General features: G+C 35.1%; 3 protein-coding genes across 4 annotated transcripts; 1 reads left to right on the top strand and 2 right to left on the bottom strand.

Annotated features, from left to right (window-relative positions):
• The first annotated feature begins 467 nt into the window (after positions 1-467).
• On the top strand, positions 468-11,173 carry LOC8275315 (autophagy-related protein 2). 2 transcript variants are annotated; one of them, XM_015718901.3, is made up of 14 exons: positions 468-1,022; positions 1,228-2,327; positions 2,542-2,684; positions 3,250-3,422; positions 3,545-6,748; positions 6,834-6,946; positions 7,448-7,649; positions 8,147-8,260; positions 8,810-8,932; positions 9,029-9,161; positions 9,447-9,652; positions 9,820-10,016; positions 10,130-10,286; positions 10,850-11,173. In XM_015718901.3, exons 1-13 carry the CDS (start codon positions 819-821, stop codon positions 10,200-10,202), a joined length of 5,985 nt encoding a protein of 1,994 aa, XP_015574387.1. In that variant the 5' UTR covers positions 468-818; the 3' UTR covers positions 10,203-10,286; positions 10,850-11,173. The 2 variants fall into 2 exon arrangements, with proteins under 2 accessions (XP_015574387.1, XP_002518778.1); XM_002518732.4 differs by having other exon boundaries at positions 470-1,022; positions 8,825-8,932.
• A 253-nt stretch (positions 11,174-11,426) lies between these two features.
• Positions 11,427-12,719, bottom strand: LOC8275314. Its single transcript, XM_015718872.3, has 2 exons — positions 12,168-12,719; positions 11,427-11,794 (listed from the first exon to the last, which is right to left on the bottom strand). The coding sequence occupies exons 1-2, from the start codon at positions 12,637-12,639 to the stop codon at positions 11,781-11,783; spliced, it is 486 nt and encodes a 161-aa protein (XP_015574358.1). The 5' UTR covers positions 12,640-12,719; the 3' UTR covers positions 11,427-11,780.
• A 1,400-nt stretch (positions 12,720-14,119) lies between these two features.
• Positions 14,120-24,012, bottom strand: LOC8275313 (protein CHROMATIN REMODELING 25). The gene is made up of 25 exons (XM_002518730.4): positions 23,860-24,012; positions 23,526-23,813; positions 23,356-23,427; positions 23,014-23,226; positions 21,311-21,479; positions 20,835-21,218; positions 20,646-20,732; positions 20,317-20,557; positions 20,120-20,245; positions 19,932-19,988; positions 19,755-19,841; positions 19,576-19,671; positions 19,332-19,382; positions 18,991-19,065; positions 18,803-18,889; positions 17,546-17,637; positions 17,310-17,442; positions 16,650-16,769; positions 16,418-16,531; positions 16,235-16,318; positions 16,045-16,122; positions 15,906-15,964; positions 15,556-15,739; positions 15,370-15,468; positions 14,120-14,825 (listed from the first exon to the last, which is right to left on the bottom strand). Exons 2-25 carry the CDS (start codon positions 23,737-23,739, stop codon positions 14,457-14,459), a joined length of 3,291 nt encoding a protein of 1,096 aa, XP_002518776.2. The 5' UTR covers positions 23,740-23,813; positions 23,860-24,012; the 3' UTR covers positions 14,120-14,456.
• Positions 24,013-25,715: the final 1,703 nt, after the last annotated feature.

The raw sequence follows: 25,715 nt of genomic DNA, 5'->3' as shown, positions 1-25,715 counted from the left end.
ACAATAAATATAATCATAATTAATTTGTTAGATGCTACCCAACCCCATTATTCATGTGCTGACTATGGAGTTCTTTAAAATAGAAAATATCTTATAAAATAAGAGAGACAAACTACCAATCAAAATAGTTATAAATAGCTCATGTTCTCTAAAGAAGTTCTATGTCATTCTTATTTAGAAAAATTAGTTAAAAGATTTAAGTTTATATATTTTTTTAATTTTTATAAATAAAAATTACAGTATATCAAATTTAAATATTTAACAATACAGTATATAAAAAAAAATAATGTGATAAGTCAATTATTAATTTTATATATTTTAATAATAAATGATTATGGACAAATCTGCTTACTCATGATTGGTAATGGAAATGCACCTCTCCTTGAGCAAAATTTGAAATACCGTTAATATCCGTACGAAATTTAAAAAAAACGTGGAGAGAGAGAGAGAGACAGAGACAGAGTTCAAATTAAAATATATTTTATGTTTTCTTGTTTTACAGAACTAAACACTAACACGGAAACAGAAACCCCGAAATTGAAACACAGAAGTCATCAAATTCAATTCAATTTCTCAATCTTTTGTCTCTTTTTTACTCCAAAACCCATAAATCCTAATCCTCTCTCTTTCTCTGTTTCTGTCTCTTGATGGAGGATTATCCGCAATCTTCCATCACGAGCAGATATACAATCTTGCAAACCCTATCCCTTTTTTCTCATCATCAAAAACCTTAATCTCTCAATTCCCCCAAAGTTTCAAGCTCTATACCACTGAATTCAGCTTTAATTTCTACTAACAAGAGCGATTATTCTCTAAAGATGTTTGCTTGGAACTTGGCGAAATCGGCGGAGGCCGTGTTTTCACGCTGGGCTATGAAGCGGCTCTTCAAGTTCCTATTGAAGAAGAAATTAGGGCAATTCATATTGGGTGACATTGACCTTGACCAGCTTGATATTCAGCTGAGGCAAGGAACTATCCAGCTTAATGATCTTGCCCTTAATGTTGATTATCTTAATGATAAGGTTAGTCTCTTAATATCTTTTTTACTTCCGTCTACTATTTATTGTGTCAATGTTTCTTTTTCCTTTTAAAATTTTTGTATACATACTCTTTATAGTTTTGGGTTTTGTTTTTAATGCTTTGAAGATGCACTTTTTAAGGTTCATTTGTATGCTTTTTAATTGCTTTTTTTTTTTTTTTTTGCCTGTGCCTTTGTTTATTTTCCAGTTTGATGCAACTACACCATTGGTTATAAAGGAAGGATCAATTGGCTCTTTATCAGTTAAAATGCCTTGGAAGGGTAAAGGGTTCCAGGTTGAGGTGGATGAGCTTGAGCTTGTGTTTTCGCTTGCAGCTTGTTCGACCAATAAAACACCGGCTGGAGATAAAAATAGTGGTCTAAATCGAGATAGTGATTCTTGTGTACAAAATGATGGTGGAAATCATGGGTATTATATGATGGATGGTGCTGCAAAATCAAGTATTGGTGATGTACATGAAGGTGTTAAGACAATTGCAAAGATGGTTAAATGGTTTCTGACAAGCTTCCATGTAAATGTAAAAAGTTTAATTGTTGCATTTGAACCGTATTCAGCGGATCAGAAGAAGTTTCAGAATCAGAAAATATTGGTGCTTCGAATATCTGAAACAGAATGCGGAACTTGTGTTTATGACGATGATAAATCATATTCTGATTCAAGAGTTGAGAGCTTTCTAGGAATAAGTCATTTAACAAACTTTATCACATTTCAAGGAGCAGTGCTTGAACTGCTTCAGATGGATGACGTTGACAAACAAACTTCCTCTTCTTGTCCACTAGGTTCAAGTTTTAGTGAGTTGTTTTCAGGGCACTGTCTACGAGATGCTACATCTCCGATTATGACTGGGGGTAAAGATGGATTTTCAGGGAATTTAAAGTTAAGTATCCCATGGAAGAATGGTTCTTTAGACATTCGCAAAGTGGATGCGCATGTTTCTATTGAGCCTATGGAGTTGAGATTTCAACCCAGTACAATTAAGTGGTTGTTACTTTTATGGGAAACTTACAAGGCTTTGGATGAGGAGATGCATAACAAGTCAACAGACTCTATTGACTTGAACTTATCCTCTCATCTCTATTCATCAACTTTCATGAGTACTAAGGTTGCTACAGATAAGGTGATCCCCGTTCATGGTAGTTTTTTCTCTGCTTTTTCTTCTTTGACTGGGCAAGAGTCGACAAGTGAAGCTATGCTACCTGGACCACATCTTATACCTAACTGGGTCCCAAATTCTGTCAAAGAAAATAATAAAGATCTTAGCCAAGAAGAACTTGACCTTGGGACAAGGTTAGTAAATCTTTTGCACTACTGAATTTTGGACAATATCTATTCCACCAAAGTCGTGGAAAATGATTTTGAATTGCAGCTGTGGTGTCAGTTTTATGCTGCAAAAGTGTAGCGGTTACTTCAATGTGCTACCTGCCTACACCTATGAAAATAGGGAGCATTTGCCGTAACTTTATACTGTATCTGATGTATCATACTGTTGTGTTATTTGCAGTGTGGACCAGTTTTTTGAATGCTTTGATGGAATGAGAAGTTCACAATCAGCTTTGGGAAGCAGCGGAATGTGGAACTGGACGTGTTCTGTTTTCAGTGCTTTAACTGCTGCATCAAGCCTTGCATCTGGATCTTTGCATATTGGTATATGCACTTCATAGTGTGTTATTTCTAAATTATTAATCATGTGTCTTCCTTTTCTAATTTCTTTTGCAACTCATAGTCTGACATTTTGTGCTATATCTAGCATTCTTAATTTTACGTTGTTGGTTAGCTGCCATTCTTTCATTATTTTAATTTATTATGTCATTTAGTGTTTGTGTGAAATTGCCAACCTTATAAAGTATGGACATTTACTTGTCTAGAACTACAATATATTAATAATTTACTAGGAAGTTTCATGCATTATGCTTCAGATTATTTGGTGAACTGTAAGCACATGAAATTTACATTCTAGTCAGTAGATAATGCGTTTGTCAAACTTCCTTTTTGGTTGACCTATTGATTTTGTTGAGGTTAAGTTTTCTTTTAATAGTGGTGGTGTATGGATGATATATGAACTGTAGATCCAGGAAATATGCATTGACTAGTGCATGTTATCTGTTTTCTAATACTTCTTTTGTGCTGACGAGGATTGTAGACTTTGTGCGCCCTTATATTTTCTCAGAAATTTGACTCTCGTATTGCCTATTTTTCCTTTCCTATACAGAGGAGCAGCATGTTCAAACTAACTTTGAAGCAACTTTGGCTGGAATTTCTATCATGTTATCTTTCCAAGATGGTCAGGATTATCCGTACAATCCAGAGGGTGATCAATTTACTAATGGTTCAAATGTCCATTATATGGTTGCAGAATGCAACGGCATATTTGTTGCTTTGCAGGTAATGTTTTACTTGGAGAACTTGAATCCCTATATGTTCTTTATCTCTTCTTCTGCTTTCTCTTTTTGGGTTTTACATGATATCCCTCTCCACTAACTTGAAACATTTGATAAGGCTAACAGGTATGTCCTCAAGAAATGAGGTTTGAAGGAAAAGTGAAGTATATTGAGGTGTCTGATTATTCACTGAATGAAAATGATGCTGTGAACTTCCACTTCAGGGAGTGTAGTAGTGATAGCAAGAGTCCAACTATTTCTGTTCAACAACTGCAAGGTGAAGTTCAATGTGCTCTTCCTCCATTTTCCTCATCTTCCCAAGATCCCAAGTCAAATGAATCAGGTGCTGAAAATGCTTCAGAGTCCGTCTTTAGACATATGACCAAAATCAAACTTCTCAGTACCTCAGGCATGACTCATTGCCAATTTGCTATAAAATCTGATTCTTTAGATGGAAGTTTTACAGGGCCAGCATCATTTTCATTGCAATTACCACATTTCTTACTGTGGTTGAACTTCTGGTCAATTCATGTGTTATTAGATCTTCTAAAGAACATAGCTAGTCATGTCAAAATGAATAGTCAAGGAAAAGAATTTTCACATGTCAATCAGAAACATGGATCTTCTGTTGGAGCTGTGAAAAAGGATCCATCCACTGGTGTGGCAACAATGTCTTCAAGAGAAACTCTGAAAGGTAATATATCAATACCTAATGCGAGGGTCATTCTGTGTTTCCCTTTTGGAACTAGTAAAGATGGAAGCTACTTTTTCTGGGATCAATTTATTGCTATCGATATTACCCCGCCATGGACTTCCAGAAAAGGAAAAGTTCAAGACTCTAATTTATGGTCAGATGTCCATCCTTGGAAGAGGTATACTTCAAAGGCCACAAGATCATTACATTTGAGTATTGGTAATGTAAAAGTTTATGTTGTCAATCGAACATGTGAAAGTGATGGTGGAACTGGTTCTGAAAGGCAGGCATTTTATGCTGAGAATATTTTATCTGTCAGCAACAGAGCTGATTGTCTTTCTACTGTTAGTATGCTATGGCAAGAGGGTTCTATGACCAGTCCCTTGGTTGCTGAGAGAGCCAAGTCCTTGGCTACTTCTCTGGAATCTGGGAGCAGGAAAAAAACCACAATGCAAGGTTCTGAATTTGCATCTGTAGCTGCTATGAAGGACCTGGAAGACACAACTTCTCGAAATCAAGAAGAGATTATCTTGAGCTCTGCATTTTTCCTGCATATTCATCTATTTCCTGTTACCATCGATCTTGGCAGTTCTCAGTATGCTAATTTGCATAATCTTTTAGATCAGATGGCTAATGCATTATCACGAGCAGCTGGTGAGAAAGTGAATACTGAGGAAGCATCATTTGTGTGTCAAACATCAGTCCTTGTGGAATGTGTTTCTGTAGAGATTTTAATTAGACCAGATATAAAAGAGGACATAAATGGTCCATTGCAGAATGAACTTCCTGGATCCTGGCATTGTTTAAAGTTGAAAGTTCAGAAGCTTGATTTGTTGTCTGTCTCAAATATTGGAGGCATTGAAGGTGCCAATTTCTTTTGGCTAGTCCATGGAGAAGGCAAGTTGTGGGGTTCCGTCACTGGGGTTCCAGATCAGGAATTTCTTCTGATTTCTTGTAGCAACACCACAAGGAAACGTGGTGATGGTGGAGGTTCAAATGCGCTATCTGCTAGGTTGGCTGGTTCTGATGTTGTTCACCTATGGGATCCAAATAGCTTCCATGAATTTACATCTATTACTGTCAGATGTGGCACGATTGTCGCTGTTGGTGGTCGCTTGGATTGGTTGGACTCAATATGTTCCTTTTTCACCTTGCCGTCTCATGAAGTCGAGAAAGCGGGTGACAATTTGCCAAAAGGGAATTTAAATGCACCTTGTGGAACTACTTTCGTTATTAAGTTGGTTGATATTGGTTTAAGCTATGAGCCCTATTGGAAGAATTTGGTGATTACCAATCTCCATCCTGAGTCCAGTTCCTCATATCACAAAGAAGAAAAAACTGAGCAGCATGTTGCTTGTCTGTTAGCTGCATCCTCCTTGACTTTTTTGAGTACAACTAGAGAAGATTTTACGGCTAATGATTACAAAATTAGAGTGCAAGATATAGGGTTCCTTCTTTGTTCAGCATTTGAGAGTCTCGGTGGCAATTACAGTGTAGAATATCTTCGTGAGATGGGTTATGTTAAGGTTGCTCGGGAGGCACTTGTTGAAGCAATTTTGAGAACAGACTGTAGAAGTGGTCTTCCCTGGGAGTTAGAATGTTCAGAGTCTCACATTTATGTTGAAACTTGCCATGACACTACTTCTGGTTTGATACTGTTGGCTGCTCAACTCCAGCCACTGTTTGCTCCTGATTTGGAGGAATCATATGCGCATCTACAGGCTCGGTGGGATAATGTACATCAGGCCAGAGAGAGTAATGAACTCAATGATGATGGTAGATCTCCCACTTATAATCCTTCTTTGTCAACTTCTCAAGTGCAAGCTTCTGGTGTAGATACAAATAATAAACTTGGGAGTGTTGGTTTGATGGATGAAATATGTGATGATGCTTTTTGTTTGGATGGGAATGAGGATTGCCAATTCGATTCTATTGAATCACGAGTTTGGATTTCATCTGATGAAAGCCCCCTTGGAGAGGCTTGCTGCTTGAATATTGGAACTCCTGAGATTGTCTCCGAGGATTTATTTTGTGATGGATCAGTGCCTCCAATAGGATTGGAGGGTAGTCAAACCTCATATTTACAGAATGGTACCTTGCCAGAACTCATAGAAGGCTATTGCTTGTCTGACTTACGCCCCTTATCGGAATTATCATTGGGCAGGCAATCACCATCTGAGATTCTTAAATGCCATTCCAGAAATTTTGGGGATGCAGAACTTGGAAGAGGAAATAGTGGATGGTATGGGGATGCCTCTTTAAGCGTTGTTGAAAATCATATTTCTGAAGCAAGTCAGGAGGCTAGCCTGAATCAGGTTTTGGAAGACAAGCTTCCATCTTTTGAGTGTACAGGATCTGATGAATGTGGAAGGCCCACAGGGCGTATACTTCTTAACAATATCAGTGTGAGCTGGAGAATGTTCGCTGGTACTGACTGGCATTCACATGAAAGGAATGGTGAGCCCAATAGAAGCCTTCAAGGAAGGGATACAACTTCTTATCTAGAGATTGTATTATCTGGGATGCAATTTGTTTATGACTTTTTCCCAGTTGGCGGAATATATGCTTCTAAGCTTTCTCTTTCAGTTCAGGATTTTTACCTTTGTGACAGGAGCAAATCTGCACCTTGGACACGGGTAACATAAACTTGTCTTTCTCAGTATTTCACCTTCTCATGTATAAACAATGCTTGAAGTGTTCTGTCCCTATTTGAAATGGAAGGTACTAGGATATTATCGTTCAAAAGGCCGCCCTAGAGAGTCCTCTTCAAAAGCCTTTAAGCTGGAGTTGGAAGCTGTCAGACCAGATCCTCTAACCCCTCTTGAGGAGTACCGGTATACCTGCTGTTTTGTTTTAGTTTTCTAAATATTAAAATAATTTAAGCCTCTTCTTTTTGAGAACCTCTTAAACAATTATGATTACTCTACAAAATTTCCCTTCATGACAGAAATCACTTGATAGATTTTAGGTTACTGATGATAATCTTTCAGTGTGTATTTGCATCAATTTCTTATATTTCCTTATCATCTCATTTTGAACCTTTAAGGTTGTACTTCAGCCTTTCTTAAGAAACTCACTTATTTTCCTACATTATCTTTTCCTGAACATGTTCAGAAATTATTTGAGGCTAATTGGCACAAATTATTCATCTTTTCCATGTTAATTTTCAGTCAGCTCATGCATTAGAGTCAAATCTTATAACAGCAAATAATGTGATAATACTAATATATGCTCCCCCTGCATGTAATCTTTTGAATTAAATTATCTAATTTCTTAGAAGCAAACCCTATCAACAACAGTAACTAGATGTTAATTGTTGCATTTCTCCATTTCAGATTGCATGTAGCCTTACTTCCTATGCTATTGCAACTTCACCAGAGCCAACTTGATTTTCTCATTGCCTTTTTTGGAGCAAAAAGCTCATTGGCTGACCAGTCTGCGGATCATAATCAAAATTCAGGTGGTGCAAAACCATCTGCTGCAAAGAATCTTGCAGGACATAGAATTGCAGTTGAGGCATTGCTCCCCTATTTTCAGGCAAGTGCATGGTTGTCTCTCATTAACGAAGTGGCATGTTATTTCTGCATCATCGCCTTTTTTTCTTAAGTGCAACTCTGTTAAGCTACTATTGCTTTCCTTTGGTTTCATTTTTTGGGGATTACTTTTTCCACATCATAAGAAAATAGCTTATGAGGACATGACTGTAAAGTTCTCCTTTCTTGTGCTTCTGCAAGTAGTTCTATGTTTTCCCCCCTCTTTTACCCACAGTACTTGTCTGATTATGAAGGCAAGAAGCTAGTTTGCCGATAGACTAAACTTTTCTATCCCTCATTTCATGACAAATTCATTTACTAAATCAAACACTTCGTCATAGTTCTGTATATTAATTCTCAAAACCCTAATGGATGATTTTGCCTCAGTGTCTTGATTTTTGGAGTATTCATGCCCACTTTTGCAAAGAGATAGCCCTTATCTTTGTGATCTTCAGTCATGAACTTAGACATTTATCTGTACTGATTATGTTACTCTTTCAGAAGTTTGATGTGCGGCCTACTGTTCTTCGGGTTGACTACAGTCCTCACCGTGTTGATCTAGCAGCACTGGGCGGCGGGAAGTATGTGGAACTTGTAAATCTTGTCCCTTGGAAGGTAGATATTTCATTATTTCGTCTTGAATTTTATACAGTTATCTTGTTTAGCAGTTGTAGTCCTAAAGAAGGAACCTTTGCTGAATGAAAAAAAGCAATGTGTGTTTACTAACTTAGTTATTTAGCTATCCTGAATTCTGATCTTTTAACTTTTGATACCAAGTTTGTTGGTTGATTCCAATTAAAAGAAATAGCATGTTTAGTTCAGTAGCCTATACCATTATATGGAATTTCATACTGGCATAATGAGTTTTCTGGTAATTGCCAAGTCTATAAATAGTAAAATCCAGCATGATTGATTATCCATCATTTTCTGTCGACTTGATTCACTTATCAAACTATGACTTCTGTTCAATAAATTTCTGTTGCTCTTTAGAAAGAAATCTTTGGAAGTTTCAACTGCATTGCAGAAATTGTTAAACTACCAAATTGCTAGTTAAAAATTGTACTATCAACCCTTCAATATCCTATTTTTCTCCTTCTGAATCAATACTTGTCCTGGAGATGCCTAATTAAAATTTGTGAATGAAACGCTCTAACCACAGATTAGCAATTTTTGATGCAGGGGGTTGAGCTGGAGCTCAAACATGTTCAGGCTGCTGGTGTTTATGGCTGGGGCAACGTATGTGAAACAATTCTAGGGGAATGGTTGGAGGATATTTCTCAAAATCAGGTTTTGGTGGCATGCATCATAAATATTCTGAATATTACAACTATTATCTACCTTATATGTTGTTTGTTGATATTTGTTTCTTTTTTCCTGTTGTAGATACATAAAGTTTTGCAAGGCATTCCTACTGTACGGTCCTTGGTTGCTGTGGGTACTGGCGCTGCGAAACTTGTTTCTTTGCCAGTTGAGAGCTATAGGAAGGATCGGAGAGTGCTCAAAGGAATGCAGAGAGGTAATTCCTAATTGACTTGAACTCCTCTAAAATTTTGAGGGAACCCTAAATATTTATTTACATAGTTATTGAATTCCCAACATCATCCTTAGTGAGATATACATAGCAGTCTTCATGCTCACTATTTTGGTACTAATTATAGGGTCTCAACCATGTCCTGTATGTAATGTTCATCTGAATGCTTTGATAATGTCTGAATTGGTGTCTTTTGGTATAGAAACTTCTCAATAAGGAATCTTTAGCATTTGTCTCAAATTGATTCTAACACTTAGTAATTTTCTTTAGGTACAATTGCATTTCTTAGAAGTATATCACTTGAAGCAGTTGGACTTGGGGTGCATTTGGCAGCAGGGGCTCATGACATTTTGCTCCAAGCAGAATGTATTCTTGCAACAAAGATTCCTTCTCCTGTATCATGGTCTGTAAAAGGCAAGACAAAACAAAATATAAGGTGTAATCAGCCAAAAAATGCCCAACAAGGAATTCAACAGGTGAACATTACAATATTCTTTGTGTTTAACATGAGTCGCCTTTGATGTTATTGTATCTTCTACATTTAATTTGTGCATGTGCTGCTCAAAGTAGAAATCTATTAGAAATTAAAAAGACTGGAAGTTCAGTGTTTGTTGAGAAAAGTTTTGACACTCTCAATTGACAGGCATATGAGAGCCTCAGCGATGGCCTAGGGAGGTCTGCTTCTGCTTTAGTTCAGACACCATTGAAAAAATACCAGCGTGGAGCCAGTGCAGGATCTGCCTTGGCAACTGCTGTACGGAGCGTTCCTGTTGCTGCTATAGCTCCAGTTTCTGCTTGTGCAAGTGCAGCACATTATACTCTCCTTGGTCTTAGAAACAGGTGAATACATCTAACTTTTGCTTTAAAGACACTGATAATATCTAGTCATTTATCAGCTTATGAGATGTAATCTTGTACAATTATTCATTTACATCTGGTGAGAATGCTTGCAGCCTTGACCCTGAGCACAAGAAGGAGTCCATGGATAAGTATCTAGGCCCCACTCAGCCACATGATTCAGATTGACTTATTTATTGGGCAGCAGCATAACCCAACTGATGATGCATCCTTCCTGTCCTCTCCAAAATTCTCTGTTAGTCTTGGTGTCATGTGAGTTGAACTCTCCTGTAACTTTTTTGCTCTTATACATAAGCTTAATAAATTCATGTAGCACTTGTTTTGTCAAGTAAGGCGGGGAGCATATATATTACATGTATATGGTACTGACTGATGGGTTTAGACCGTAATACTGTTTTGAGAAATTCCAAAATGGATGTAATTATAAGCTTTGCTACCAAAACATGTTAATTTAAACACTTTTAATTTTCGTTTTAGTGTAACAAACATCTGAACTTTTATTTTTGGTGACATTGAACACGCATGTGCAACATACATGGACATGTTGAATGAAGTCACATCTCAGGAAGTGTTCAAATATTACCAAAATAAAAAGTTTAAGGTGTTTGTTAGGTTATATCAAAAATTAATGTGTTAAAGGGACTAAGTAGCAAAAGTTCAGATGCCTAGATATGCATTTGGCCAAACATGTTTTTTTACGTAAAGCTGTGTTTTTGGAATCAAAATAAGTTTTGATGCATACATTGTTGCTCATGACTTATTTATGGCTCTAATTATTGAAGCTCTTACTCTTAAATATGAACTTTTGGTTGCAGGCATCCAGTGGATAGAACCACGAAAAGATTCTTTCTTGCTAATTTGTACATACTGTAAATATTGATGGTTGCTTATAAGATCTTAGCAGTAGTGGGAGTTAATTGTAAATTATAGTTATCCAGATTGGTTGCTAGGTCATAGAAGATAACCCTTGATTCTTTTATAGGCTTTATCACAATGTATGTTGTTTATATATATATATTCATTGTACATAATCAAGAAAGATCAAGTTTTGACCACTTCTATTTGATTACTGGTAGTTCTTTATTTGATGCAACATTCTGAAACTTAAAATGAATGTAACGCCAAGTTTTGTTTGTTCATTTGTTCTATGATCGTCCGGTCTGTGAGTTCCAATTATGATTTATCTGCATATTAGCTTTAAGGCATTACTCCTTTGATATTAAGTTGTAACTCACCAGTTGCAGAATTAATTTTGTCAAGTACCAATGGCATATTATCCTGTAATTCGTCAAGAGATTTGAGTTTGCCTTTTCAAAACTCCAAAGTCACTAACCAGCATATATATGATTACCATCTACTGTGGAGATTTTTTATGAAAATGCAATGATATCAGAAATTCAATGCCTATGAGAGAAATTAAATGATAAATTTGAGAGTGCCATAGATTACATTAATCAAAAGAACTGCTTGATGAAAGGAAGTTCTTCATCTGCAAACATTTGTACATAGCAGCGGATTGTCACTTCCTCCAGGGAAAGGATGGGGCAGGGAAGATATCATGACAGTGAAGAGGAAGTTACAAGGCCTAATTAAGAGGTGAAGCATTCTAACAATTAACAAAAAAAAGAAAAACGAATCTCAACTTTCTTGTACTTGCAATCTGTAAATTAACCTTCAAAATTTAGCATGTCTATGCCTCTGCTATCTTCCATTTTTGTTTCAGATAATGTTAGATCCTCTCCTCCTTCAGTCAACACTTCCTGTAAAAAATAAGAGAAGCCATGTTAGACCATAATTTGCTTATTGCAACTGTATACATGTTTATGCTAAAGTGGAAAAGAAAAATTATGGGAAATTTGAATGTGTGCACTACTAGTATAATTTTTCACATGATTTTAGTAGTTTTTTAACCTTAGACATCTATCCAATTAGGTCTAATCTAATTCCAGTCTCCATATATATCTAGTGGTGGACTGAATTCACACAAGAATTTATCATATATGCATATGAGATTTTCTAGTCTCATGTGGCTCAGTTGTTCCCCTCTCCCTAGTGAAAACTTAATGCTAATTGCTGAAGGAAAAAAAAGAATTGCCAAAACAATTAAAAAGAGAAAGAAATAAGTCAACTCACCTGTATTTTTTCCAGCAAGTCCCTCTTCATGTAGAAAAACATGCCTCTTTTCTTCAACTATTCTTTCCAAAACTCCATGATTTCTATCTCCTTTCTTGGTTACAATGTGACCCCTTTTCAAGCCCAGCCTCTCTTTCCACCAACCTGTACTCTTTTGCACCCTTGGAAATGAATCAAAATCATCATCATCATCCAGTAATTTATCTCTTAAAGTCATTTTTCTGAGCTGGTTGGTGCAGTTATCCTTCGAAGGTAGAATCATGCCTTTGCAGAAGATCTCATCTGCAGGGATCATACTGTAGTTTCTAACTGAGAATTCAAAATCTGAAGAAACTGGTGCTTCTCTATAGTTTGTTTCAAATTTGATGGCTTCTTGTGTATCTACAAAATCACTGGAGAAGGAGATTCTTGGGTCCATAGAGGAAGTGTAAAGGCTTTGTTGCTCATTGTTCAACATGTTTAAGCATGCCATAAACAATCAAACCAACACCCACTTAATCTTTTTATGTTGTTTCTTTCCCATGCACAGGTAATATCCACCTATAGATGCTTGTATTTATATAGGAGTAAACCTTGTTTTATGTGCATGTTTAGCAGACATCTCATGTTACTTAGATTTGTCATTTTGTAATTACAGATGAGGCTAATACCCTTCTCTAATGCCCTAATATTTTACCAATAGTGGAAGTAGAAGTTAAAGGTTAAAGAGCATCATCACACTATTGAGCTTACTTGTATGTTTAAAATAGAAGACTTGTCATTTAAGTGATGCTCTTGACAAACAGATAAGGCCATTTTGATCCTAATATTCTGCCTGATGTGCCCAAGTCATGTTAATCTAATTTCAGAAGCAATTCTCAATCATTTGACCATTATTCACTTTTACTACATCCACACCAATTGTATTTGTTCTTTCTGCAAAATTTTGGGGAAAGTACATGTAGCTAGAGATTCTTGCTCATGTCAAAAGAAAAAAAAAAAGTTACTACACAAACTCTAGGTAAAGGATTTTATTTTCCTGTCTCTTCTTTATCTTTTTTACTTTGTTTTGTGTTTTCTTGAGTGAAGTTATTACTAACACCACACTGCCAGACTTGGGATTCCTGTCTGCATGTTCCTTTTGAGAAAGGTTGGATTTTTATTATGCATTTCCTATATTTTAAGCCTTGGGACTTCCTTTCCAATCCACCTAGCTAGTAACTATTCTTTTCCAAGGCCCATGTGAGCTTTAGCTGGTCTGATCCTTAACCCAACAACCATTTAAAAAATATTGCTTCTCTCAACTCTTACAAAAACAACAAAGACCAATGAGACTAGTTTATGCCACAGGTTTGACTATTGATAGCATGTTACCAATAATTAAAATCTTGCTCCATCCCCCTGAATTGGGGTTATTGACATTCACATGGTTAATCCTCATTTAAATTAGATTTTCCATTCATCCACCAAATGGGTTTTGGACAAGTGGTTTATTCTCACACTACAACTGTAAGAAAGCATTGAAAATGAACAAAGAGATTGGACTTACCCAATGAATTTAGTGGAGAAAAACTAGATCTAAGGACAGTGTCTCCCAATTGGTCTCCTCTATGGTTAACAGAGTTTGTCTTTTGTGTCCCTCTTAATCTAGCAGGAATCTATCTTAAATTTTTGTTAAACTCAAAGCACATCTTACACTGTTAGATCATATGAAGAGACCCTTTTTTCACTTGGGTACTTTGAATGTTGCTCCAGATTTGTTGCAGTCATCTCTCTTTCCCAACATGCCATAATTGGCCATCCCATGTGTTAAATATTGTGGACTTCTAAATAATAACTGGCCAATGTTTTGATGTTCTGCACATTGAGAATCAGCTTCTTTTTTTCTTTTCTTTTTTTCCTTGTTACAGTCAATCAACCAGTTTAGAAGTTTTATTGCTAAAAAACTTTAGTACAACACAAGATACAACAAATCAAACGGAAAAACGAACGACTTACTATAGAATAAGTTTCAAGTACTATATCATTGTGTTACTATTGCATTTCTAATTTACAAATGTGTCCTAAAATTTATCCCTTCCGATGATTAGTCATAACTTGATAATTCCTGTTACAGATGAAAATGTCGTTTCGAGTCTAGAAAGTTTCCCAACTCTGAAGTTTGCTGGGGCCTTCTAGTATAGTAGAATCATATTAGGAAGCATTAGCCAATCTTAAGGAATCTCCAATCATTTATGGCAATCACTCTGAATCTCCGAGTATCTTAACGTGCAATCAAGAACAAGATGAAAAATTCAGCCGCCAAAAACTTTACTCGAAATCATCATCATGCTGTTCAACATTGTAGGGGAATACCCTTTTGAACGGTAATTGAGTTCCAGAGGATAGTCTGGATTTTAATGTTGAATCTGTTGTTCCCTTTAAAGAAGTTCTCCTTCGCTTCACAGTTGCACCTTCTAAAGGCTTAAAAGAGGCAGATAATGTTTCTTCCAAAGAATCTCTACTCGCAGAAATGGATTGTAGAAGTTTCTGATGTTGAAATAACCTTGAAGTTCTGCTCATATTTTCCTTGCCATCATGCTGGTTCTGATTCCCTTTTATCTCCAACATTTTTGGACTTGCTGTAGATTCAATGGGTACAAGCTTTCCATCCACCTGGTTTGTGAAAACAAATGTCACCTGCAGGAATGTGACACAATAAGTAAAAAGTGAAATGCAAGTTGAAGCATGAATTGGTTGCATATCATGGTGGTATATCTCAACTTTGTAATATTGAACACTAGTTCAACTTCAAGAACTTTACCAAGATGGTAATTTTCATTCTCCAGTGATTTGTGAACATACAAATACGTATTGCATTATAAAAATTTCTTCGTGCAACATGGTCCTTTTCCCCTAAAACCTAGAGTAGATTCACACTATAAATAGTTTGGAACTTGGGATCAACCTCCTTTTCCACAACTGGGGAAGATGCAGGAGAAAGAAAGAAAAGAAATCCAATTTTTATTAAAAAAGATAGTGCGAGCTCTTAAAACGTATCACAATCGTTTCAAGAAAATCCCTGACTAGTTTTGTGCTCCTGGTTATATCAATTTAACTTAACCAGGTTTTTAAGAATGAAGAAAGTTATCAAGCCAAAAATAGTGAAGAGAACTGCCCACTGAAATTTTTTCTTTTTCCATGAAGACAAAATCAAACCAAAAATGAATTTAAATTTTGGCACCTCATCACCAGCAGAAGCTTGAAGTATTGCATCTGGCACTGATGTTGAGTGAAAATGGTGTCCCCAGCTTCCCAAATCCTCTTCCAGTGGAGTCCCTACCTGAAATGGGGGCATCAAACAGAAAGTAAACAAACAGATAAGAGACGATTACACAACAATACATCTTGTGGCTGGTTGGTGAGTCACCTGCTTCTCTGAGCTCTTTAACTCATGCAGGATCCCAGCGATTTTTGCGAATCCACCTATATCGAACACCTCTTCATCTGACTTGCATCTTCTACTTACTGATCCATCTTCATCCATTATGCTCTCAAGACCATCATCATTAAATAGGCATCGATCACAGTTCATCTTTTCATGTATTTCGGACCTATGTTGATAATTTTAAACAAAAATTTAATATTCAAGTTGGAGCATGAAGATGTAAGTCCATGTTAACTGGTGCATGGAGTTCAAATATGAAATTTAAACAACACTTTAACTCACACTTAAGGATTATTAACTTAAGAGGGATGCATTATGCTCTATTTTGGTACCTGATATCCCCATAAAATGTGAAGAGATCTCGTAAATCTTCAGTTGAAAGAAAATTTCCCTGCACTTCTAGCACATTAATATCATGCATATGGTAGAGAATTCCAATCATATAGCACAGACATGGCAACAAAAATGAACCTCTGATATAGTACTATCATTTTGCTCATGCTGAATGACTTTTTGAAGCCCTTCTTTTGACATTTGGCGCTGGTAAACCTGCAAAAGTTACAAGGACATATCAACTTCAATGACACATTACTTGTTGAAAAATCAAGCAAGAAGAAAATGGAATCTAGTAAATTTAAATGCTAAGTTGCTGGCCATCAACCTTTTCTTCAATTGTTCCAGTACTCAGAAATCTGTATATGTAAACTCTCTTCTTCTGTCCATCCCTCCAAATTCTTGCAGCAGCCTAATTAGGGAAGGACAGTATTATATTATTAGATATAGTTTGAGATCCAAATGCCTCCTAACTCACATAACTTGTACATGAGTTATCCTAGGCATTTACCTGTTTGTCATTGGCAGGATTCCAGTCAGGATCAAACAAGACAAGTCGATTACCACCTATTAGATTAAGTCCACAACCACCAGCCTTGCTGCTCAAGAGAAACACAAATTCATCCTGCAGTACATGGAGTTGAAATGGTTTAATCAGCGATTAAGCTGATTACTGCCGCATCTTCCCTCAGTGCAGATAGCAGAATATTATTGCAATTTTTAACAAACAAAAGTGTTAATACCTTGGACTGATCATTGAAGCGGTTAACTAGCTTTTGCCTTTTACCAATTGATGTGGCTCCATCAAGTCTCAAGTGTGGATATCTTCTTTCTCGGCACAATTGAGCAAAAAGATCCAGGGTCTGATAAGCAAAACCCAATTCATTTTGTGAGGATACAAAAACGACTGCTCATTCTTCCACTAAGAAGGTTCAGACTAAATGCTTAATGAATATTTTTTTTTTGGTTGCAATGATTTAACCAAAAAAAAGAGTCAATCTTTAATTAGTTTAAGCAAATTTGACAAGACCAAACAGTTCAGCTTCAAACAAGGTTGTCGTCTGTCGTACCATCTTTTATTAATCAGTTAGTTTTTCAATGAAAATTTTCATGTAGTACTAATATTTAGAAAAAACAAGTAGTAAAAAGTTATGTTTATAAAATGACATCAGACTCTTGTATGGTTAGTTTCTCATCCCAATATCAGGCTTATAAAATGACATCAAGATTTTGCTTCACTAGCTTTGATGTTTGTAAAACAACAAACGCCTGGAAACATTTACTTGGCTGTGTGCCTGGAGTAGCATTTGATCTCCATATAAAAAACTGAAAGGAAACAGAAGAGTAGAATGCAAAAAAACTATCAGAACAAAATTGATTAGCAAGGCGCCATATATAACTACCTGTGTGTAGTTTGAGACGAGAACAATTCGATCATCAGTTCTCTGACGCAAATGAGCTAGCAGCCGAGCCAAAACATGCATTTTGCCAGAAAGTTCAATCCATGACCCATCACCACCACTCCATGTACCAGATCTAGATGAAAAAAAAAAAACAAAGCAAATAACCAAGTAAAGAAAAAAAAAAGTAGCCCCATTAAAGTTAAATTCGGGACATAAAACATAGAATTGATGCTTACCTCCCAGAGAACATTCCTGGAGGGAAAAAGCGAATGCAGTCCTCAAACCCTGAAGTTCCTGGAGTTCCGCTTCTTATTGTATCATATATGAGCTGCATAGGTAATCTATTTATGAGAATGGATTCTGACCTCATGCACAAGTTAAAGTAAATATGAATATATACCAAAACAAAAACTACCAAGAATCTTTTGCAGACAACAGCACCTAAGAAGAAGAATGAATTTGTAACCGTAAGTTAAAATTATTTAGTAGGGCTTCAAGTTGAATCATATGTTAATATTCAGCAAATCACTTTCTACTGCAATCAGTTCACTCAACTTAATAAGTTGCTCAGTATAACACAGTAGGGCAACATTCAATGCCACAAGACAAGCTCATGGTATCACCAGTTGGAGTTACTAAGAGTAGCTTCCTTTTATTCTCTATTTCAATCCTTGGTAGTTGCAGTATCAGAAAGCATGCCCCAGTAAACAAGACTTTCCTGCTCCAGTGCACAAGACTTCCACATTGCAGGCTTTTGGGAGGTCAAACATATGCATATGCAGCCTTTCTTGCATTATAAGGAGACTGTGCCTATGGTTGAAAATAGTAAAGCATTGGAACTGCTGTGTGAAATATTGTTTACCAAGAGTTTGAATCCCTCTCTTACCATCCTTTCACCTAATTTATCAATGTTCCTGACAGCAATGTATCAAATCACATAAAAATGAATGGCTTTATTCCAGAAGTTAGACCTTTCCTCGATATAGATTCTCTATTTATGCCGTACAAAAGATACTCGAAAATTGGAAAGTAATGAAATATCCCTATCATTCTATGACATGTAAAAGGGAGAAGACCCTTGAGGAAACCTTGAATTATAGTTTCTTTATTTAGCCGCTAGGGGTTAAAAACTGCCATTTCATTAGCACTCATAAATTCTTTTTATTATCCTGTCCTTGGGGGATTCCACCATTAAGTTAACTTTTATGGTGTAATAAAAAGAAATTAAAAGGAAAAAAGATGCTCTTCATAGCCTTATTATTTGACAAACTATATGCATGTCAAACCACTGGATACATTAAAAGATGCACACTAACCATTAGTATGCCAAAGGAAGAAAGATGATTGTGCATATATATTTTGTTTACAGTATTGGGCAATCATTACTTGGCTAATACAAATATAGTTGTTAGTTCGGACAAAACCATCATAGGAAAGAGGAATCCAGATTAAAGTGATCTCTCAAGACAATTAATTCTTGTAAACTTTTATACCTTTGGATGGTTGCAGAGCTTCTTAAGAGCTGTAATATAAGCCAGAATCTTTGATTTCTTGGTTTCTTCAGTAATTGCTCGTTTTACCTGTTATTCAGTAATGAGCAACAAATGGTTTGGTTCCATTCATAGACTGCCAAATTCCAATATTCAATTCAATTTTTTTTTATCTCAATAGTCAAACTCACATTTTTAGAATGTATAAAATGGTTATATAACTCTGATTGGAGAGGAGTCAATTTGCAGCAAACAACTTCAACAATCTGCAAGAGAAATATCAGTTAGCATGTCAATCTTTCACTTTAACCTCAAGGCTATAGTTCAACACGAAAGGAAGAGAAAAAGCAATCTACCCAACTAACACTTAATCAGCAAAAAAATTTGGAAAGAAAATAAAGCCAAAAAACTAAATTTAGAACAATACAATTGAACGTGAAAAATACAAGTACAGCTTAAATAGTAAAAGTAAAGTTCACAGTTGTCTAGCAATTAAACTATGCAGATCATGATATTATGTTGAAGGACATACCTTTGGTGGGAGATGATTTGATAGCAGTGCATTTGTCCTTCTCAAGATGAACTGCAAAACAATTTTAAGCTAGATGAGAAAACAGTAAAAGCCATTCTTTAACAAAAGTAGAAATTCTTGTTTTATATGGTGCAAAAATTACTACTCAATATCAGGAGTTACATTAGTAAATACCAACGGGAAATGGCTTGATGCCTGCAAAAGCTAGCTTCTGCAATTGGATCCATATACACAAGAAGTTTACCTGATTCACTTTTGCACTTAATTCTCCAGAGCGCTCAGCACCTAACTTCTTCTCTTCTTCCGTGGCAGTTGGTTCTCTTCCACAGATAATTGGTGTCTTCATGTTTTACAAGTGAGAAAACTTAGGAACCGAAAAATGTAATTCAAATTGAGAATATGATTAGAATGTAAATAGAGTACCTCATAATAACGACGAAAATATGCAGCATCACCTAAAATTCCTGGATTAGTGAAATTTACCATTGCAAAGAACTCTTCTAGGTCATTCTGCATGATTTCAAATGACATTGGATCATAAATTGTATATAACATTCAGAATTCAGACTGTCAGAATCAACCTTAACCAATGACCCTTACTTGCATTGGAGTTCCAGACAATAAAATGCGGCGCTTGCATGAGAGAGCTGCCAATACCTATGCCAGTGAAATGGCCAAATGAATTTAGAAAAGAAACAGTAAAATAGCATTTCTGAGAATTAAAAACATAAGAAAAAGGACATAGCATTTCTCAAAATTAAAAACATAAGAATTAGAACATGTCATACCCTATTTGTTAATGTCTGGTCATTTTTTAGCCTGTGAGCCTCATCACATATAAGGAGATCACACGATTCATCATGGCTAAATTTTGATGAATGCATTCGAAATGTTTCATATGAAACAATCAGTACCTAGGTGAAATAGATTGAATCAGTACATATTTATTTCCAGAAAATTGAGGAGGAAAATTCCAGGTTATTACCTGCAAATTGCTCCGAGGATTTGCAAAACTGTCAATTCCAGATACAACATCATCCCTAGTTGTCTCACAAAGAGCTATAAGCTTAACACTTTCCCCAACCCACTTTTTGATTTCAGCCTCCCAATTACTTACAAGACTGGTTGGGGTGACAATGATGGCTTTTCTAACCATAGGCTTATCATCAAACCCTTGCCCAAGAAGAGTATACAGCAACGTGATTGACTGCAAAGTCTTTCCCAAACTGGCAAAGAAAAGCAAAAACACCAACCTTTAAATAAAATTGAAAGCACAACTTCAGATGTTGAGCTAATTCAAGATAAGACATTTACCCCATGTCATCAGCCAAAATACATCCATTAATATTGGCAGCACTATGTAATCCCGAAACACAATCAAACATGAATTGAACCCCTTCTCTGCATACAAAGGTTTACAGCATTGATAGTTCATACATTTTACATTAACCCACAGTCATAAAATTGGAAGTTAACACTTCCAAAGGTAAAATGAGCAAATACCTTTGATGGGGTCGAAGGAACTGAACAAGCAACGAATCTACAATAATGGGTATAAAATTACCAGCTGTAGAATCACACTCATCAGGTTGCCACAGCACCAAAGGATCAATTCCAGGTGGCAAAGTAACAGTATCCTCGACTACAACATCTTTCTCAAAAGGACTTGACACATTAATTCTATTAGTAATAGGGAGCAAGACAGGCCTCGAAGATCCCCAAGGAACAAAGCGTTTCCGAGCCAAAAGGCGACGAGAGAGCTGTTGATTTCCATCTTTATAACCATTAGAAGACGGAGGTTTAAAAGGTTTCCTACAAATTGCTGCTCCTTCTGTCACTGAAAGGACTCTAGGAAGCAAAGACTGTCTCTTTACTACAAGATTGCCTCTGGTATATCAAAGTCGCAACATTTCGCAATTATTTCAAACGGTAAAATTAGCTTAAAAAACTTGTAAGGTTATCCTTTAAATTGAAATTACCTAACGAGAGCGTCTACATTCTTTGATTTGAGTTCTTCATCGGACGGAGATTGTGCCGCTTGAACGACGTCGACGTCGTCGTCGTCACCTTCTTCTTCATCAAGGGCATAATCTTCACTCGAATCGGAAGGTGACAGAATTTCTTCTTCTTCTTCTTCTTCTTCCATTTCTGTTGCTTGCGAGAGTTCAGAGACAACCATTTTCTATTTTATTTTCTTAAAATAAAAAGTTCAAATTACTCACTATTTATAATTACGGCTTTCTAGTAACGACCCGCTAAGATTTTAAAATGTATATTTTAGACCTAAAAACTTCTTTAATTTCCAAAAAAGAATTTCTCACCTTTCCTTGTAGAGATTATTATTTACAATTTTGTTAGAAATTGAAAATGATATGTTATTACATTCATCTATAATTCATTATGCATATAACAATAATATTTGATTTTCAAACTAAATTTTATAAAACAAATAAATGATTAGAATAATACAGCGGTGAACGTTATAATCATCCGATATTAAATTAGTTCTTTATATCAAAAAATGATCAAATACAATGTTGGCAACATTCCAGAGTAAAAGAGAGCTCGTATGATTATAGCTGGTGAAAATTATTATCATCGATCGTTCTTTCTTTCTCTATTTCGTGACAAAAAAAAATATTTATTGATTATGGTAAAATGGGCTGTATCCATATTTATTCATTAGTTTCATTTTTTATATAGAATAATTTATATATTTTATTTATTTTTGAGTAATTCCTCCATCACATACAATGAGAATTGTTGATGCTGGTTAGGCATTATTTTTCTGTGTCCTTTTTAAGTTCCAAGCATTAGTACCAATTTATCTATGTGAAATCAATCATATATAAAATATGCATTAGGCTGTCATTTGGCAATAAACAACAAACTGAGCTATCTGCTTATCATTCTAAACTGAAAAAATGTAAATAATTAGCAGCCAAACAATCCATCTCTTTAAAACTTTATTGGGTAATGGGTATTATATATTTTGTACACTCCATATTCCAAGTCAATCCAACAGCAAATATACAAATGTCATGTAATAAAACAAACTTTTACATGTCCTAAGGGTGATGGAAGTAATACACGTTGTCATCTTGTCATGCCTGATGCCACGATTGGAGCGACTGTAACACCCCGTTTTTGCCTATCCATATTGGCCTCCCAACCTCCAATAGCCATACATATGATAACTCATCAGTTTGTATATAAACAAGATGATGAAGGGCTTTCACAAATAATATTGTCTGCTTGTTTTTTCATTCAGAATTGAAATTTATAGTTGGAAAAAATTACAGTAAGGTGCTTTTTTATTATTATTATTATTATAATAATAATACTATGTTTTATTTAGTTAAACACAAAAAAATGCTATTAATTAGCAAAAGATTAGCGACGAATTATAATTCGTCGGTAAAATGATCTTCACTGATCATAGGTCAACTTTCACGCATTTGATATAGCCAATAAAAAATAAGTGACTCATTTTAGACCAGGCAAATCGCAAATAAAAGAAAAGAAAATTAATAATTACTTTGTGGTACTTTGGACTCATGCTTTGATGATTAAGGAGAAGAGCATAGCTTACCCTTGGATTTGATAAGCTTGTTCTTTCCAAGTTTTAATGAATCAGAAAGCTAGGTTAACGATATGTTCACAGGGATTATAAACAGCATACCTATTCCCATGTCGAATCCACGGTTCTTGAGTTCCCTATACTCCTGACACAGGGCACAAGTCTCACAGCAGAAATGAACCAGGCAATCCACACAAGGAGCTTCCTCCAGGTCAAACTGGCCTCTCAATAGCGACCGATAAAAGCATGAGTACAAGCATGCAAAGCCACTAAAAGCCAATAATAGCCCATAAACAGCCCCACTTCCAGCACATGCTGCAATATTATAGTTGATGAAAGAAGGTTCACCCTTAAATTCAAACTGAAATTAATATACAAGACTTAGACTAAAGGAAAAGGCAATAATAATAATAATAATAATAAGAAGAAGAAGGGCTTAATTACATGTAGATCCTTTGTTCACTATCTCAGCTATCTGTCCAAAGGTGATGCAAGGGCAAAAGCAAGTGATCACACCTGGAAAAAGTAACATATATAGCTATACAGTCAATTAAAGAAAAGGCCACAACCACAAACTGATGCATGTAGATATGAGTTTATGTTTATGTGCTTACAGTTTGCAGGATCATCACAGCAATGGCAAAGACCGGTCGACCATTTTCCGGTTGGACCTGGATGGCGCACACTGGTGGAGAAATATGAAGCATAAGGCTGTGGAGCTACATAAGATTGTGCAGGACTCGGGTTCGGAACTCCTGAAACAGGCACTGGCCCTGGATGCCCATCAGCTGAAAAGGTTGGTTGGCGATCATTTACTACTGGATACATTTTGCTGTGGTGAAACAGGCAAAGACAGTGAGGGAATGATCAATATGTAATACTATGCAAAAGGGTTTAATATATGGTGGACTCTTGTATAAGGAAAAAAACAGTAATGGTCAATGGTTACCATAGGTTCAGATTCTGGTAAATTAGCAAGTAGCTAACAAAACAAAATATTAAATTAAGGGTCAGCCTAAGTAGGAACTCAATTTATGATTCCATTTATTATTTTGGATTGATCCCAGTTGATAGCATCCTAGAAAATAACTTCTGAAATTATGGATAAATATAATCCTTTTTTTTTCTCAAATATTTAATATAGGGTTAGTCCAGCAGTAAGTTGACTAGATCTCGAAACGTTTTCTAAAGAAACTGTAAAGTCTTTTTTAAATGAATAATAAGAATATTTAATTAATTTTAATATATATTTATAATTTAAAAAAGACAAATAAAAACAAATTGCAAATAAACTATTAGGAAACTGCATAGCATTTCTAACTACTTGCATTTTGTCTCTAAAAAAAAATATATATATTTAATTGAGAAATGAATAGTCAAATAAGCATCTGTTTCCAGGGTGCAATTTCCTCGACATTGTGAATGCAAGTTGCTTGGAAGAAAGAGACAACTTTGTTAATGTTTTTCTCATTGACCAAACATAATTGAATATACAGAGTTGTTAATTACTGATTAAGGACATATGGCAAACTTCATTTTAATTAATTTAATCAATTAAAAAATGTTAATTTGGGTCCATTTGTCTTTTAATTTGCTGGTTGAAACTTACAATCAGAAAACCAAGTTTATGATTATTGTGATAGTTCTGGAAAGAACACTGAAAGTACTCCATGAACAGAAGCTTCTTCTTTTTTTTTTTCTTGTACTCCATAAATAAAGAATGGACTGTTTCATTTATTTTTTTAACCATCCAAATAAGGAGGATTCAAAATTAAATTAAATTAAATTAAATTGTTTTCCTTAATATTCTTTTCCTAAAATATTTCCAAGACATAGTTTTAATATAAGTTTACAGAATAAAATAAGGCTAACTAAAATATATAATTTCTTACATCTTGCCTTAGTTGTCATGTCAGTCCATTGCTTATTGCTTAGATCAAAGGAAATTGTCATAATTTATTGAAAAACGTTATTTGTATTTTTTGTTGTTGAATGTTTATCTTATTAATAAAAAATGATCATAGCTTATACTATTGTTTTTAAAGGAATTAATTAAAGGCTACTTCAGCTTTTTCTCCTGGTTCTAAATATTGAAAGTATCAATTGAAGTTTGTCTAATTTATAATCAAGAATTCTAACAATAATTTAATAATACACAAGTAACAGCTTACCAATTTCAGTTTTTAAATTGTTAATATATTTAAAATTCTTTAACTTTAGTTTGGCTCCTTTAATAGTTGGTAAAACTCTATTTTAATTTTAAATTTTTACGGGTATTTCACTCATCTCTCTTATTTCAAATTTTGAGTTTTTGGCCAGATACGAATTTTAGAGAAATGAAGAAATAAGATGAGTTTGCTCATTGTTCTAATTTTCAAAATTAATATCTTAATTGACAGCTCCTAATTCTTAATGCCATCACCTACTAAAATTAGTCTTATTATCCCAAGTTTAATTCTTACTAATCATACATAGATATTAACTTTCAATTGTGTCATTTAAGTTCAATCTACTTACCCAACCTTCAACTATTAGTTCAATGAACTCTTAAGACTTAATACACATAACTCAAGTACTTAGTCAACTTATCTAAATTAATAATCTAATATCATGCTTTTTATTCTCTACTTATAATTAATTTATATCTATTTTCATAAAATAAAAAAATTATTAATATATCATCATATGGCCAATGATTAAATGTAAATACACATAATATATATGATGAAAAAATACAGACATTACATTTTACATATTAACAGAAATACAAGTAGATAAAATTTTAGTAAATATTTAGTACCATG

The sequence above is a fragment of the Ricinus communis genome, chromosome 6, assembly GCF_019578655.1.
Source record: "Ricinus communis isolate WT05 ecotype wild-type chromosome 6, ASM1957865v1, whole genome shotgun sequence".
Lineage (NCBI taxonomy): Eukaryota > Viridiplantae > Streptophyta > Magnoliopsida > Malpighiales > Euphorbiaceae > Ricinus > Ricinus communis.
This window is presented reverse-complemented; position numbering and strand designations above follow the sequence as displayed.